This window comes from Python bivittatus, unplaced genomic scaffold (assembly GCF_059951505.1).
Source record: "Python bivittatus isolate LINGU-HERP-01145 unplaced genomic scaffold, Pbiv_v1 ctg000070_np1212, whole genome shotgun sequence".
NCBI classification, from domain to species: Eukaryota; Metazoa; Chordata; class Lepidosauria; order Squamata; family Pythonidae; genus Python; species Python bivittatus.
In genome coordinates, this window is record NW_028277034.1 from 12098736 (window position 1) to 12115370 (window position 16635).

Genomic DNA, 16635 nt, shown 5'->3' on the forward strand with positions numbered 1-16635 from the left:
GTAAGATTTATGATTTTTATGTAGGGAAATAAAAACAGTAACATTTTGTCGGGGGACCATATGGATCAAGTATACATTCCAGACCTCATAAGCTAGGCAGGGATTTTTTGGAAGTAAATTTGATGTGCACAAGAAAGAAAAAGTATATGCGATGGTTTACAGATGGAATCATGTAGCCCTTCAAATATTATTAATCTCCCTAATATTTAGGCAATATGGCCGATGATGAAGACTGGGAGCTTCGTCATTGAAGAAATATCTGGGAATGTGCATATTGTCTGTTCCTGATTCCAACAACCTGAGCTCCCATGATGGCAACCATCTTATTTCAACACCTCAGCTTTAATTATAGGCTTGACAGATTATACAAATCAGCCGTTTCATTTTGGCATTCTCCAAATGTGTTGGGACAGTAACTGGTAGGATTCTCAGAATGCATCTGGCTCAGTTGGGTAGCTGAAGTCTCAACACATTTGGAGGGAAAGGCTGATCTGTCTAATATGCTCAATTTGTGATTGCAATTCAAATATAGAAAATTACAACAGGGAAGGCTGTATAACTGGGATAAGTATATAGGTTAGCCATCATTATATGTAAGTATCTGTTCATACAAAATGTTATAGTATTTTTCATGAAAAGTAGTACACAAATACAACAAATAACCTTTGAATTTGCAAGAGTTTTCCTAACAGATTTGTTTAAAACAGACAGTAGTATGCATATGTCATTACTGCATCGTACTAGTTTCATGCTTTGGGGTAAAGGAGAGCAGTTATAAAAGAGACTTCACATACATTCTCTGGACCATTTAATCATACATTTCCATTAGAGTCTCTTTTTAAAGCCATTTTCAAATTGATAAATGACTTAAAACAACTAACTGCAGTGACTAATTTATTAATGCTTTCAGTCTGAGCACAAATATATACAGACATCTTAAAACCAACTGGCATGAATATACATATTGTGTAAAACCACATTATTTCATGGCTTGTGTGTAATTCAGGGCAGGAGTATTTATATTTTTGGCACATCCCCTCTTTCTTACCAGGATGATTTATAAGAAGTTAACATACTGCATTATAGCTATACTGGTATTGTTTTTTAAGCAACACATTTTCCAGACTGTGACTTTAGTTATAAAGTGTTATCAAAAAATGTCAGAAAATTATTAATTTCCTTATTCCTTAGATTCATATTCTGCCATTAATATGATATTCTCTGCTTTAATATACATTTGAAAGCAGTACATTTAAGTAAAATCAGTTACATACTCATATTTATTCTTTTCTGTTTTCTCATAGATTCTAGATATGATCACAAGAAAGCCAGTATTCACTATTTTTGATAACTAGATGTTGAAGCTACATGAGAAGGCAGGATCTACATTAGCACTTGTTTATAGCTTATGCTGAGCTATAGATTTTTGCAGCTGACATTTACTCTCTATATAGTAAAGGCCCCTATCCCAGAAGAAAGTATGCAAAATATCTACAGCACACTAATGTTTGAATATTTTTATTCATACTTTAAAGAAAGGGGAATCTTAAAGATGATCTAGCAACCTCATTTTATTGCTGAACTGCTATTAGGAAAGTTTACACTAATTTAAAATGCTAATTAACTTGATATTCTAATGAATTACATTTAATTCAACAAAAGTACTGGTTCGTGCGAATTGGAAAAAAAATAGATTTTATTATTAGTTGGAGAAGATGTGCTCAAAATGTAATATTAGTTCATGTTATGTAGAAAAAATGCTTTTAAAAGTACCTTGGGAACATTAAGTTGTGCTGGACAATTCATTGGATTTTGTAAATGCTTGTGTTTTGTTTTGTTTTTAATTATACGGTTTTGAGCAAATAGAAAAATATTAGAAATGGAAATTATGTTTTTTGTAGTTACAAGAAGACTTGTCCTTGAAGAACACATCTCTGTCAATTGTACAATTATTTTCAGACTTTTGGCTAAGATCAAACGTAGTATATGTTCCATCAGTTTAATTATACAATGGTCTGAAGAACTTTCCTGACTTTTTATTTTTGAATGAGCTACCACCACCAGCAATATTTGGAGGACTATTCAGAAATGTGAACTGTTATGCTATTTTGTATGCTCAATTTCCTTTTTTTTCTTATGTTAAGTACACTGATTTAATGCTATGTAGTAATACTTTTATTTGGCATGCAGTTACACCTAAGCACATCAGAAACAAACAATAAAATTACAACATCATACAAATAAATATATAAATATAAAACAATCAAATTTCACAAACATTACCTAACCCCAATATTACTACAATTGAAAATGTTACTAGATACGTAACTCCCAAAATGTTCTTCCAAATTCACAAAAGACCTGAAAAAAGAAGAGTTTTAAGGATTAAGTGTGGGAGCAAGATGGGAAAAGGATCTGCAAGTTGAGATTGCTATTCTCACACATAGGGGGGAAAAAAAGGAACCCATCAGGAGTGTGCATGTCATTTAAATGTTAACATCATGTATCTAGGATGAGTACTTTTTAGTATTTAAGAGATGCACAAGTAGCTTTTTTGTTTGCTTCATTCTTTTTATCTTCTCTCTTTTCATTAATTAATCCTCATATTCATAACACATGAACGGAACTATGATTATTCTCACAACCCATAGGAGAAAAATATGTACAGCATGCAACATGATGCATGAAACTTCCTAGGAACTATTGTTTTTTTCACATATACTTTTCATGGACCACAAGGTGGTACCGCAATGCTGTTATACATTTTCTTTATAAGCAAAATTCAATGAAATATTTTTACTTGAAGAATGTAATTATAAATAGAAAAAGATACTTTGAATTTTGTATGCTAACTCATTATACCAAAGCCTGAAAATGAAGGGACTCTCCCAAATTATGATTATATGTGTTAACTATGCAGATAGTAATTGAAGGGGAAAAATTAGTGCTATAAACTCTCCAATCAAGCATGCCAAACATACTTCACATAATTAAATCAATTTCACATAATTAAAAATATTTTCAAGACAAATAGGATTTCTAAAAAATGACTTACAATATAAAATTTATTTATAACTATTTAACTGTGTAGGTAATTATTTCACTTCAGTTGTAAACTGTCCAGCAAATTTTCATAACTGAACCAAGTATAAATACTGTAGATAAATAACCAACACACTATTGCCATTTTAAAATGATAGTGGAGCAATAATATATAAAATGTTAATATCAGCTTTCAAAAGGCTCCAACAGATCTTCTTCAAAGGTTATTTTGCAGGATTTTATAGAATCAAGGAAATTCTCTAATCCACACCTACTTAATTTATCCAGGTAGGTGGAGTCTCAAAGAAAGAGTGTCACAGTTCACCTGGAAAGAAATGGCCCTTGTGTCATCAATACCCCAATACCTTAGGGTTTGAGGGATCCTAAAGAGAGTTATTCAGAAGGTACATCATATTTTTGTGCTATTTTAAGCAAACACAAATGCATACGTTATTACATATATTACAAAATAACAGGAAAAAACAGGATGTCAAATCTGAATGTTTGCTCATAGATTCTTACCAATTGAAAATTTGTTAAAGAAAAAAAAAATTCATGTAACAAATTTACTTCCCCAATTTGCTCCCACTTCCAACAGAAATAAAGAGAATATTAGCAATTCAACTATACATAGTTGAATACATAAATAAAAATAATGATGCAATTCCTGAGTTGGGCAATAATATCCCAGTATTGTGAAAAGCAACTTGAATTAATTACTTAAAATATTAGATTCAAGTAGGATTATACTATTAATATACTGTGGTTAGCTAAACAGAGATATACTGAGTTAGAAGGATTATGATTATGGTCTAATTTTACAAACTAGGAATATGATTAACTTTTGAGATCTTCCTTTTAAGAAACTGTTAAGATACAGTATAAGCTAGCTTTCAAAATCTGTACAAGTTGGTTTGACACAGGGGATATATGTCTCCCCTGTCCCCCAAAATTACTGTAAAGAAACTTTCTCACATTTTCAGATCCTACCATTAAAAACCCTTCAATGATAAATGTGATCTTTAATACCACTTTCCATATGAACTGATGGAAGTAAGATTAATATATTATAATTAAAAACTTCCCAATGTAACAGGTAAGTATGGAACAATTTAAAGAAGTTTTTCTCTTCTCCTCAATTCCTGCTTCACACCCAAATAAATCATTTTTATGGATGTTTTACATCAATTTTAATCTCCAAAGAGTCATTTTATATGGTTTCAAATCATAAAAGTGTTGTGTATCTTTATATACTGACTTGATGGCCTCCATATGTGCTGCTGTTCTTAAAATGTGCCAGGTTATCTAGCACTAAAAAGTTCAACACATTTGCTAGTCAAAATCTCTAGACCTTATTTATGTATTTGAATAACTTATTTATCAAAATAGCCTTTCAGTTTCAGAGTCACTGAAAGCTGAAATGCACTGCTATTCTGACCATGAATGAATATTAAAGTATATCTGTATGTATTTAAGATATGTTAAAAACAGTATGTATACAATATGTGTAAAACACTTGCACGCTTTACTGATGTCAAGTTGGCAGATACATATTTCCCTTAGGTACAATATGCAAGTCCCAGCTGCAGTATTTCCAACAGGATAAAAAAAAAGGTCATTGAGCCTGTTCTTTAAAAATGTATTTGTTTAACTAGCTAGCAAACTTTGTTACATAAATAGGCTGTGAGTACAGTAATAATGTCACCATATACTGAGGTTAGATATAATTAAATGATACTTATATCAATGGCACACATATATACAAAAATATATATTTATAAAAAGGAATAGTTTAAATAACTTCAGTCCCAAACAATAAAAAAGGATCCAAAGAGTTTTTTTTGTTTAAGTTTATGGACATACATAATTAGTTTCAGTTATCTGGCTGAATGGAGTAGAATACTCTGAAGAGGTGTTACGTGAAGTCTTCAACAACTCAGAAGTTTCTTCAATCCTTAAAACATTATAAAATATGTAAACTAAGTTAAATGTCTTTGGTCTCTTCCAAAATATTAAGATAAAATCAGGAGCAATTTTGTATCTATATTAAAAATCAATAAATTTAAATAACTTCATAGAAACATGGTTGAACAGACATATTGCAATACATGAAACAAGTTTTTAATTTTACAAATTAATACTTTAAATATTTGTCAGTAGGACATTGAAAATTATGCTGTTAAAAAAAAACCACGCAGACTTTCCAATCAAATATCACTTTTTTCAAACCAGTTTGCTACTTAATCCAATATTATTTTTTTTTCAGTAAAGCACTGCTAATAAAAAAAAGTTTAATAAATAAGTACTTTAAACTTTATTATTAAAGCATCTCATATTGTCTTCCAGAAATAAAAAGTGTTTCATCTGACAAAATACAGAACTATAGTTTGGTTTATTGTCTAGTACAATTTTAAGGAAATTCTACCTCATATGGGAGTATGGAAAACACATGGACAATAAACTCATGATTTAATGGACTAATGGGAAAAAGGAGTATCAGTTAAAGTAGAATGTCCACTAAGTCTGAATAGTGTGCACATGTGAAATTGAAATGAGCTTTTGTTTGTGCATATTTTATGCGTTTATGCATATGTAAAATGGCAAATAGAATAGAATTTTATGTCTGCTTTGGAAAGATTCTGTTCATTTCATCTGATATTGGTTTAACCAAGGTCCGTTAAATTGTTTACTCTGTATTTGTATTTCAAATCCTGTTTGCTAAAAAATAAATCTGTACAGAACCCTCTTACTTACATTTTGTTTATTCTTTCCATTTTTTGTATTGTTGTTTCCTACAATTTAAAAGTAAGAGTTTTAACTTTGTACACTTACTTTACCAAAGACAAGTAAAATCACAAACATGTTTATTATATAGCTCTGACAAAATATATAATTTATATATACCAGTTTTAACTTACTTTTGAAACTTCCAACACACCATTATCATTAACGGCCATGGCTTTGGGAGATGGGTCTGCAGATAACAGTGAACTATATCCAGATGACTGATGAAGACTCTCTGGCAATTCTACCTTCTCTTTATCTGTGAATAAACACACATTACAATCATTCCCAGTATAAATCTTTTCTTCAGAGTTCAAAGACATCCAGTTTATGAGATGTGAATTTGAAATTTCTCTGTGTTAGAAAGCGTTTGAGGTAACCACAAGTTGTTTTTAAACAACAACAGCACAACTCTCTATGGAAATGCCAACCTTTTTATATTGAGAACATGTTAATTAATTTAGTCTAAAGGGAGAAAACATATTATATGCAACTTGCTGATGGATCTCGGAGCTTAGAGACAACATCTGTACTTTATTATATTCTAAAAGTTTTCCAACTTCCACATACTAGAATTAATTTATAGGTAGGCAATTCTGTAGCTTACCATCAAAATATAATCCTTTAGAGAATAGAAGAAATCAAGTTTTATTTTTTTTCAGTATGAATACTAAGCAACACCATTGAAGCCACAGAGACAGACATAGATTACATGTGTTTCCGATTCAGACTTTTTGGCTAGCTATTTTTTAAAAAAACAGCCATTCAGACAGACACACAAACAAATTGCAACAGAATGTACTTGTCAGCAACTGACTTTTATTTTTCTTCCTGAAAATCTTATTAAAAAACATTGAAATAACTAAAATCTAAGATAGGAGACAACTTTCCATTTAAATTTTAGATATGTTGCTTACAATCTTATGTTGTTACCTACAACGAAGAAGAGTGGAAAAACACATATAACAATAAGCATTAAAAAATGACTATATGATATAGTGAATAAAATTTAGATTGACTACATTTCAGTGTAATATAGCAAATTTAAATGGACAGCATTTTAGCAAAATTAAAAAGACAGAGGAAAATTGCATCAAGTACTTACCAGATGAAACTGGAGTCATATTTCTGCTAGAAGTATCTTCTTCCCTCATATTATTAAATTCTACAGAAATGTCAGCCTGAAATTATAAGATATTTTATCACTAATAACTCATGAACTGTTCAGTGAGATAACTATTTTGAGGTTTCTTGCTCTACTTCTGCAGTAACTAAGCTATAGTATGATAAAAAATTATCTATAATTCAGGAAGTCACAGACTCAGGTATATAAATCCTATCTTCCTATTTTACTCCAGTTACAGTATCACAGCACATGAACTGGCAAACTATGTTTTGCATAATCTCCAAACCCTGAATTGAAGCACTATTTAACCTGAGATAAGGGGCTATTTTTGCAGATGTTTCAAATGGGAATACATCAAAAATACTGTAGTAACAGCTTCATAGCTTGCTGTTTATATCTCATTATCAGAATTCCAGTCCTATACCATTGACATTATATAGAATAAAATTCATGGACTAGATCCAGTGCTATGCTGTTACTAAGGGAAGCTTTCTTCTATGTAAAAAACAGTTGTCGGGGTTTTTTTTTTTTTGTCCAAATGCAAAATCCTTGCATAAAAAAAGACATGTTAAATCCCCAAATGTACTTTCATACATTAAGACAGCCAGTGTGGTATAATGGTTAAGGTGCTAGAGCAGGAACAGGAAACTCAGTTTTTAATCCTCCCTTAGACACAGAAGCCAGCTGAAAGTCACTCCTTCTCTAATCAGCATCAGACTCTGTGACAAGCCAGCTGATAAGCAAAACATCCCTGCAAAAACAAGCAGACCCTGAAACCATGCAGAACAAACACTAAGAAAAACAACAATGTTCCTACATTGAACATGTAAATAATGCCTCTTGTTATACATTCTCTGGTTCAAATTTGCAATTTTAAAATAATGTTTTGATAAGAGAAAACTGCATGTCATTTTAACACAGTATTTTAAACTTGTTGAAAATCAAATAAATTACTTAAAATGGAGAAAGAAATTTCAAATAATACAGAAAACTGTTAAATAGTAAACAAAACAGTATTTCACCCATTAACAATTATTTTCATTAATATGCATTAATAGTAAATGTACAGATAGTGACAGCAGTTGGAACAGAATTATTATTTTCAGTAGTTTCTATAGGCTTTCCATTATAAATGAAAAAGTAATATTTTAGAAGGGTTTCTTTGGAAAAGAAAATACCTTCTTTAGTTTTGATAACATCATGACAGTGTAAAATAGGAACGGTTTGTGCTATCCGGATTAGTAAATTAAGCCAGATAACCTCTAAAAGTTAAAATGTAATATTAAACATTTTGCACTTCTAATTTTTATTAGAGAGAAAAGTAGATAATAAAACACACTGTTTTGGAATGAAGCAACAGCCGCGTTTCAAGGAGGAGGACACGACTCAAAAGATTATTCCACTCATTCTCTTCTATAACAACTTTCCCTTGCAGTTTCTTCTCCAAAGTTTCTAACTTCTCTTCCACACTGTTCAGTGTATGAAACTTTTGCTGTAGTTCAGCAAGTTGACTCTTTAATACTTCTACTTCATTTTCCTTCTTTACAACCTGGAAATAACATAGTTTTCATTCACTGTAGTCATAGCACAGATTTAGACTTTTATTAATTACCTTAAATATATAAAGAGGCCTCCATGTGAAACCAGAAAGCAGATCCATGGTGCTGGCCCATAAATTAGAACCCTGTGCACTAGCACTAACATTTGCACCATAGAAATCTATAAGTAAGGACAAGAACACTGGCATAACTTCTAATAATCGCATATAACTCCCTTCATCTGATTAATTTGTAAAGCAATCAATACAATATTTTATATAGTTATTTTTTATAAAGGTATTTTTTAAAATTTTTCTTCTATAAAAGGCATAGAAATGTTTTTATAGGATTTTCCATTATATTATTGGATTCAGTTTAATCCAACTGATAAAGCATCTCCTGTCAGATGTGGTATCAGTTGAAATTATAGAAACTTCTACTTAAGCAAGATAATGATCAACATTCATTTTACAAAGTGCATCAGAAGTTTATCAAAAAAAAGGTACATGATACATTATCCCAATGCAGCATCACATCATCACAAACAAGAGATCAGCTATTAGATTGCAAAGGAACAGAGTATGCAACAACAACAACAACAACAACAAAAAACCCTGATGCAACTAGTAAAAAAAAGAAATTCAACATCTGCACACTGTCCTTCAAAATAATGTATGCACTATAAAAAATAAATTTAGAGCAAGCAAAGAATCAGAACCAGGAGTATAAAAATACAAACCTTCCACATATCTGAAAGGCTGGATAGGAAAGATCTAGACAAGAAAAGTACAGGAATAAGCCTTGGAATGGTAAGCAAGATGGAACACCTACTACCTCTGTGAAGGATAAACTAAGAACTGATAAAGTGTGTAAAATAAGTTGCCAGTGTAGAGACAATAACAAATGCAGTAGATGTTCCATAGAATGCAGAATTAAGGAAAATGAAAGAAATATTACTCTTTAAAACATAAAGACAGGTTTGCCTGAACATCAGTCCTAAGGATCAAATCACAAAACAGAACACAGAATATCAGTATTTCAGTGTGATGTACTGTAATGGATATTTTCCTTTCAGGAGACAATATAAATCATAAATTTTGAAATAATTTAAATAGGGAGGAAGGTTATAAACTCTTGTCTATGAGGTTGCAAGTATTATGCTCCATTGAACATGAACAATAAATAAGATATATCTGTTGCCTGTTCAGATTTGGTTTCATATCTGTTCTGTAGAAGCTAGCAGGATCGTTAGCAAAACATTCACACATAATCAATGCCTCACATGGGATTACCTGAAAGTCATTTCATCAATTCTAGAAAAGTATTATCTTTTCATTGATCTCATGGCTGAGATGGATTTGAGTGCAGTTGGATTTCCACAGGACAAAAGTGGACTGAGGGGAAAAGGGATGAACTTTGTCACATTTCATTCCTTCCTGCACCATAAGATTGCCTTGTCAAAGCAGAAACACTTGTAGAAGTCTAGAAGTAATTCTTTATATTTATTTGTTAGACATATATAATCTGTTCAGTGAAATATAATACTGCAAAAGCTATTTAATCTAAACAGCTTTATTCACATTAACATTTATTCAAGTATGATTTGTCTCCTAGTACTGCTACAAACAGTGGTTTTTAATGTCACTTTAACAAGCAGGAAGTGGGCTAAGAAAATGAGAATGATCTTACCGGGTCATCTATATTATCCAAGGCATCACCGCCACTGTCCAAAACTTGAACGTTATTGACAACGCAATCTTTCACTTCCTTCAGTGTGTCACTGACAAAATCTTCAGGGATATGCATGTTAATTACACTTTTATGACGTTGTACCTGAGGTTTCTTAACATGTAAAAGACCCCATCCAAAGTAATAGCAAAGGATGTATTAAATCACTGATTAAATTACAAAGCACTTTGATTTAAAGCATCTGTGGAATATACTTATATATAAGCAATTCAAATAAATCACTGACATTCAAAAACAAAATCCTACCTGCTTTCCTTAATATTGGTAATCTCAAGCCTAAAGGACAAGGTAGGCTATTTCCTCCTTTTGATTCAACATCAGCCCCATTTTAATAATTGTGAGAACCAGTTTAAGTTTCAGATTCATAAATACAGTTTCACCAACGTATATGCTTAGTGATGGATATAAAAGAAATAAAATTTCTTAATAAGCTTTCTTTAGGAAATTGATTTTTTCTTTTTTTTAAAACAACTCATTCATAATTGAGAAATCCACTACAGCCAAATTGCTTATGCTGCTCATATTCAAGATTTGAAAGGCAGCCAACAATATAATAATCAGAGAAAGAAGCCATTTAAAAAATATCAATTGTAATCTAACAAAGAGCATCTGGGGGATGTTGAATTTGGGGTCTGCCCCATTGGATTGTGCCATTATGATTTACCTTCTGTTGTTTTTAATTATGATTTACATTCTATTGCTTTTAATCTGTTTCTGCTGCATACTACTCAGAGTAGAGTAGCATAGAAATGTCAGTAAATAGTCCTTAGGCAGCAGTCTTTGTATGAATGCTATGAATTCAGCGAGAAGGACTCCATTTGCAAATTGTTTGTATGAGAGATGGGATGACAGAACTGCCAGATTCTGGTTTGGAAAGAAAAGAAAGATCAATACACCATTCTGTCCCCTCAATCATTGACTCCTTAATGATAGTCAATGGCATAATGAAGGACTCCTTAAACATACTTATTAAACAAATCAAGATGTAACATAGAACAGACCTATGTGAAGATTTGAGAATCATCCTACAGTATGAGGAGGGAAAGTTAAAAAAGAGGTTATGTGATCAGTTCAGTAAGATAGCATAATGCAGTTCACATTCTCCCAGACATTATTCTTAACAAGTAAGCTATTGATGCTGAAAACAGATAAAAAACAGGATCTGTGAACACCAAAGTATCCAGTAGGATAAATATTTAAAAATGACATGTCTCATTTTTTTAAAAAATACTTAATTGTTATCTTAAAGAATGTTGAATGTTCCTACCTGCTGCAAATCCACAGTACTGATAGCTACAGTATCAGGCTGATTAGGAAAACTTGCATGGGCTAGAGATTTAACCGAATGGCTTCTTTTTTCTGTTTGGGATTTTACCTGTAAGACATAGAAAACCAATATCCAGTGTTGGGCTAAGAACTGCGTTTTATGCAACACAGAATATGTTTATTACATCCTCATCTTAAAGTACAAGATGGACCATATGGTTATATCTAATCATATTGATACACTAATGGAATAGCAGTGATCAGCAAATACCATGGGGAGAAAGGGATCTCTCTCTCCAAAAACTGTTCTGGAAAATAATGAGATATTCTGACAATTTTGGGGTGGGCAGTTTTTGGAGAGCCTACAAGCACAAGTGGAAACCTTCACATATAAGCCCAAAGCTATTTGTACAACAAACCTTTCAAGTGTTAAATTTGACCAATTTGAGCAAATTTACAACTAATTTAAAGTCCTAATAATATCATTACAATTTTAACTACAAGAAGGATGTAGGAGAGAGAAGAAATTAAATGAAAGGAGGAATTAAAAAAAATAGATATGGTATTGTTCCAACATCAGAAGGAAAAAAGCCCAAATTATATAGTGCTTAGTAAGTGACATATCAACTAATAGATAGACAAGGATTTTATTAATAAAAACAAACATTAATAAATAAAAAACATGGGGGTTCCTAAACATTAAACATTTCTTAATGTTAATTACTGTCTTTTTTTCCTCAAAAATGCTAACAAAATTAACTTTCAGTACCTTATTAATGTTACTGAATTCTTTGTGCCTTTTATAAATGTAACTAATAATATCACAAACAATCTGTATTTTTCTTTCTGCAAAGCCATGTTGAAGGAATTGCTGTTTTGACAAGACTGGTTTATACTGAAATTGATCACGAAGAAGCTGCAGAGAACAGATTAAAAAAGGAATTTTTTTTCATAATACTTATAGGTCTGCTTAGTTGTAGTAGGGGTGGGGAAGCTCCTGCCCATAAAACTTTTAAAAGCTGCCCCAACTCCAAAGGCCTTGAGGGCTCCATCCCTCACTTTCTCTAAACAAAAAATGAACACTTTTCATTATACATAAAGGATAAATAAGCTATTATTTTAGGGTCACTCTTTGTGAAAACAGGCATCTTCTCCATAGAGGTGTGGACTGCATATAGTCACAATATAAGAAATTCAGAAGTCTTATAGAATACTATGCCATAATGCACTAAAAGTTAAATCAATGTTTAAATTTCAAGGTACAATGACACTTTTATTTTTTCATTACTATTAATGGTAAATTGCCACATTAGCATATTTAAGATATATATACCTTATATATGGCATCAACAAAACGTGAATCATTCTTTGCTGTAAGTTCCACCCCTGATTCCATTACAAGTTCTGTAATATATGTTGAGAACGATGTGAAACAGTAACTGATGATTGGCAAAAACACAGATGGATCACCCTTTGCCAACCTGTAATGGTGGGAAAAACTAAATAAGAAATTACTGATAATTCAAAACCTTTAGATCCCCCCCCCCCGCACTACAGTAGCTTTATTTATATACTTCTGAAACACTATCATAGTAGCAGACCATCATTACATTTAATTAGGAGTATTTTATAATTAAATTATGTTTCCAGAGTCATTAGTTTGCATTTTTGGGAGACACTGTATTATTACTGTTCAACATGTAAAAACAACAAAAATTGAAACAGGGTTGTTTTCTCAAGCTTTTCCCAAAAGATGATTTAGATTTATTTCCTCACTTTAGACAAAACATTCGCTACCTAGGGAATACATTATACAGGCTGCAAAAACTGGTTTTTATCTGTCTAGATGTTGCAACAACAAACCAATACACACTTGATATATACTGTAGACTATTTTAAATATTATATTTTGCATTTCATTGAAGGTTAAGGTTATGACTAAAGTGTAGGAATCATTTTAAAAAATAACAATCACCAGTTTAAAATCATCTAGCGTGACCCTAGATAAATACTTCATGAAAACAAAAATGCTATAGCATGGAAACAAATTATCTTGTTTATTTCATTATGATTTATTTATAAATAAAGGGAATAGTTTAGGATGACAAATATGGTAGAACTGTAGAACATTCTTTTCACTTTCAAACAAGAACACAGAGATCAAAGGGCACTGCCAAAGTCCAACTCTGTTCCCTACTCAATACTGACTTTAACAGATTGCTTTTATTTCTCAATAGTTGTTTATTTCTGATTTAATTTTCTAATTATGGGCTACCTGAGCAGACAGAAAAATTGTCTAATGGTAAAATTATTTATGTTAAAATAATACAGATTCCTTTTTTCTTATGCACACCCTCAAAATCTGTACTAGAAAGTTGGTAATTTCTTCTGGAGCTAATCTGGGTGTGGATAGTGGAGGAGAAAATATCAGTGACAACTGCAGAAAGTTACCATTAAATTAGGCTGTCTGGAAACCAAGTAAAACAAAGAGTAATACAGATGATATAATCATCTATCATTTAACAATGAATGCATCCAAAGGCTCCTTTCCCTGTCCCAAGAGCGATAAAGCAAACCACTTATCCATCGTTTATTTTTAGATCAATGCCACATAAACTGTCAGCGAGGAAAACCTGAAGCAAATCATAGGTTCCCATTCTGGTTTGATTTAATCAGAAGAAACTACTTTACTACATTCAGATAATACACAATTTAAAAACAAAGAATAGATTGATCATTTGCTGAGCAGGAAAAGCCAGTAGGTACATTCGCTAATAAGCCATGACTGTACTAATTATTAGCGACTATATTACTTCCACTTACCCTGTATAATCCACATCTGTAGGATAATTTATAAGCCGAAGTCTTTGTTCCATCTTACACAAGTTTCCTTTTAAGTCTCCTGTAGCCATGCTGTAATTATTCTTTTAATTATAATGCATGTTCACTGTGGCCTAGAAAGCAGAATAATTTAATTTTGTATTATACATACAAACTTTATTTATTTATTAAATGAATATACTGTCAGGTTCAACTGACCCTCAATACAAAACATTCAGAAAATCAACATAAGCAAAATAACAATACAGGTAGTCCCCAGGTTAAGAATGCCCGGTTTAAGGACGACCCATAGTTAAGAACAGAGCCTACTGTAGCAAAATTCAAGTTAAATACACAATGATTTGAGTTAAATATGCAATTGTTCAAGTTACACAATACGACTTATACAGTATTATACAATAATACTGTTCTGGCTTACATACAAATTTGACTTAAACCCAAACCTTGGGAATAGAACTAGTTATTAAACTGTACAATACTATAAAAATTAATTTTAAAATGCATTAGGGTCCAAATACCCTGAGGAAGAGATCTGTCTTCAGTGCTTTTCTATACAATGGTTAGGTGGGTACAATCCAAAATTCTGGAAAAGGTTGTTCCATGAGGTGTGGGACATTACAGAATTTTTTTCAGACCCCCATTTATCTCACAACTTTACTTCACAAACTTTCCCACATAGAACCACCAAATCAGACAGAGTAGTTCTACCTAGAGAAGGCAGTTCTGAAGTCAAGCCATGTAAGGCTTTAAAAATTTAAAGCACCACCTTGAATTGCACTCAGAAGCCTATTAGGAACCACTTCAGTGCCTCCAACACTGGAATTATACAACTTTAGCTGTTTTCACTTCCAGCATGCAGGCTGCTTAAATACTGTACTAATTGTGGCTTTGAGCTGTCATCAAAGGCAGTCCCATGTAAAGGGATGGCAGTATCCGTTTAAGGTGTTGATGATGGCGTGAATCCTTGCTGCCTCTTCATGTTAAGGCCATTAACTACTGCATCAGCCAAAGATGGATGAAAGACGCTCTAGCCAGGGCCTTCACCAGTGCATCTTTCACAATCATGAATCCAGGGTTATTCCCAAGTCACAGGCCTGCTTCTTCAGGGGAAATGCCATCCCATCCAGAGTTAATACTGATGCTAATAGACAGATGGTCCACTGTATCCCCTGCCTGGCCAAGGGTGGAGATATGAAACAGAGTACTATCAGATAACTGATGGTACCTCAGCCCAAACCAACATACAAATTCTCCCAACAGATTTATGTAGAGTTAAACAACACAGGAGAATGGACTACGCCCTAGGGCACCCCACAAGAAAGTGCCAACCTGTCTTCCCTCTCATTCCCCACCATCCCCTACCAGAATCACCCAGTTAGGAAAGAGCAGAGCCAATGCATCAGTGTTGTTGGCTCCAATTCTGACAGTTGGTCCCGTAGACATTATTATCAATGCAGTGCAAAGTCCAAATGGGTAAGGAGAGCACTCACTCCCTTCCCCCACTCCAAGTCCTGACAGTTATCTACCAGGAAAACCAGGCAGTCAATGTCATTTTCCTGGGATGAGTGTTTTCACTGGTTATTTTAGAAAGGGGCAACCCCTGCGTGGTCACGCGTCGTGTTTAGGAAGAAACGACCAACCAACGTAGGGCAAGCAAACCCCAAATAGTCAGGTTTCCACAAAATTTCGTGGAAGTATCTGCGCAAGAAGGCAGCACACTAGACGGGAATGAGAAAGAGAGGGCCGGGAGGGTCAAGAAGATTATATCCACTGCTTTCCACTTATTTGACTGGGGAAAGCAACCTTCCCGCTGCCCACTTTTCACCTGCCCAACTCTTACATTTGCACCTGGGATGCTTCTTCCGGACAACTGTATGGCGAACTTCGCAAGGACTGGCCAGGGAGCACGTTTAAAGGCGCCGTTAGTGGTGGCCTCTCCCCGTTGCCGCTCAGCCCGGCCGCTTCGATCTAGGGGAAGCTGGACCCGCCTTCTCCTCGCGCGCTGGGCTGCGGTTTCACCTCCACGCTGAGCGGCAGTTTAAGCGCTCCCGCGGGAAGCCAAAACTAGTTTTTGTTTCGCGCCCACAGACTCCCGACTTCTTTATTTCAAAGCCCCTCTTTAAACGCACACACCCTAATTAAGGCTCCTCCCGAGGCGTCGCAAAAGGGATAAACAATAATTCCTTCGCGATAGCTTCGGCTCGACTGATCGAAAATGCCGAAGGGGATCTGAAGGTAGCTTCCCCGCGCCGCAAGATCCGATGCGTCACTTCCGGTAAAAACAGATGC

The 16635-nt window shown here is 33.4% G+C and overlaps 1 protein-coding gene across 2 annotated transcripts; it reads right to left on the minus strand.

Moving 5' to 3' along the window:
* Positions 1-862: 862 nt before the first annotated feature.
* CEP44 (centrosomal protein 44) lies at positions 863-16609 on the minus strand. 2 transcript variants are annotated; one of them, XM_025169085.2, is made up of 11 exons: positions 16480-16609; positions 14329-14459; positions 12839-12986; positions 12275-12421; positions 11507-11614; positions 10180-10332; positions 8292-8501; positions 6932-7007; positions 5961-6085; positions 5797-5834; positions 863-4996 (listed from the first exon to the last, which is right to left on the minus strand). In XM_025169085.2, the coding sequence occupies exons 2-11, from the start codon at positions 14415-14417 to the stop codon at positions 4894-4896; spliced, it is 1197 nt and encodes a 398-aa protein (XP_025024853.1). In that variant the 5' UTR covers positions 14418-14459; positions 16480-16609; the 3' UTR covers positions 863-4893. The 2 variants fall into 2 exon arrangements, with proteins under 2 accessions (XP_025024853.1, XP_007432133.1); XM_007432071.4 differs by lacking the exon at positions 16480-16609 and adding an exon at positions 16187-16469.
* Between the last annotated feature and the right edge of the window lie 26 nt (positions 16610-16635).

Excerpts from the sequence above, each read along its gene's own strand:
- CEP44 (XM_025169085.2), bottom strand. The coding sequence starts at position 14,417 with ATGGCTACAGGAGACTTAAAAGGAAACTTGTGTAAGATGGAACAAAGA. Across the intron at positions 11,615-12,274 it reads AATTCAGTAACATTAATAAG|GTAAAATCCCAAACAGAAAA; the intron begins GTACTGAAAGTT and ends TATGTCTTACAG. Across the intron at positions 10,333-11,506 it reads GTACTGTGGATTTGCAGCAG|AAACCTCAGGTACAACGTCA; the intron begins GTAGGAACATTC and ends TTACATGTTAAG.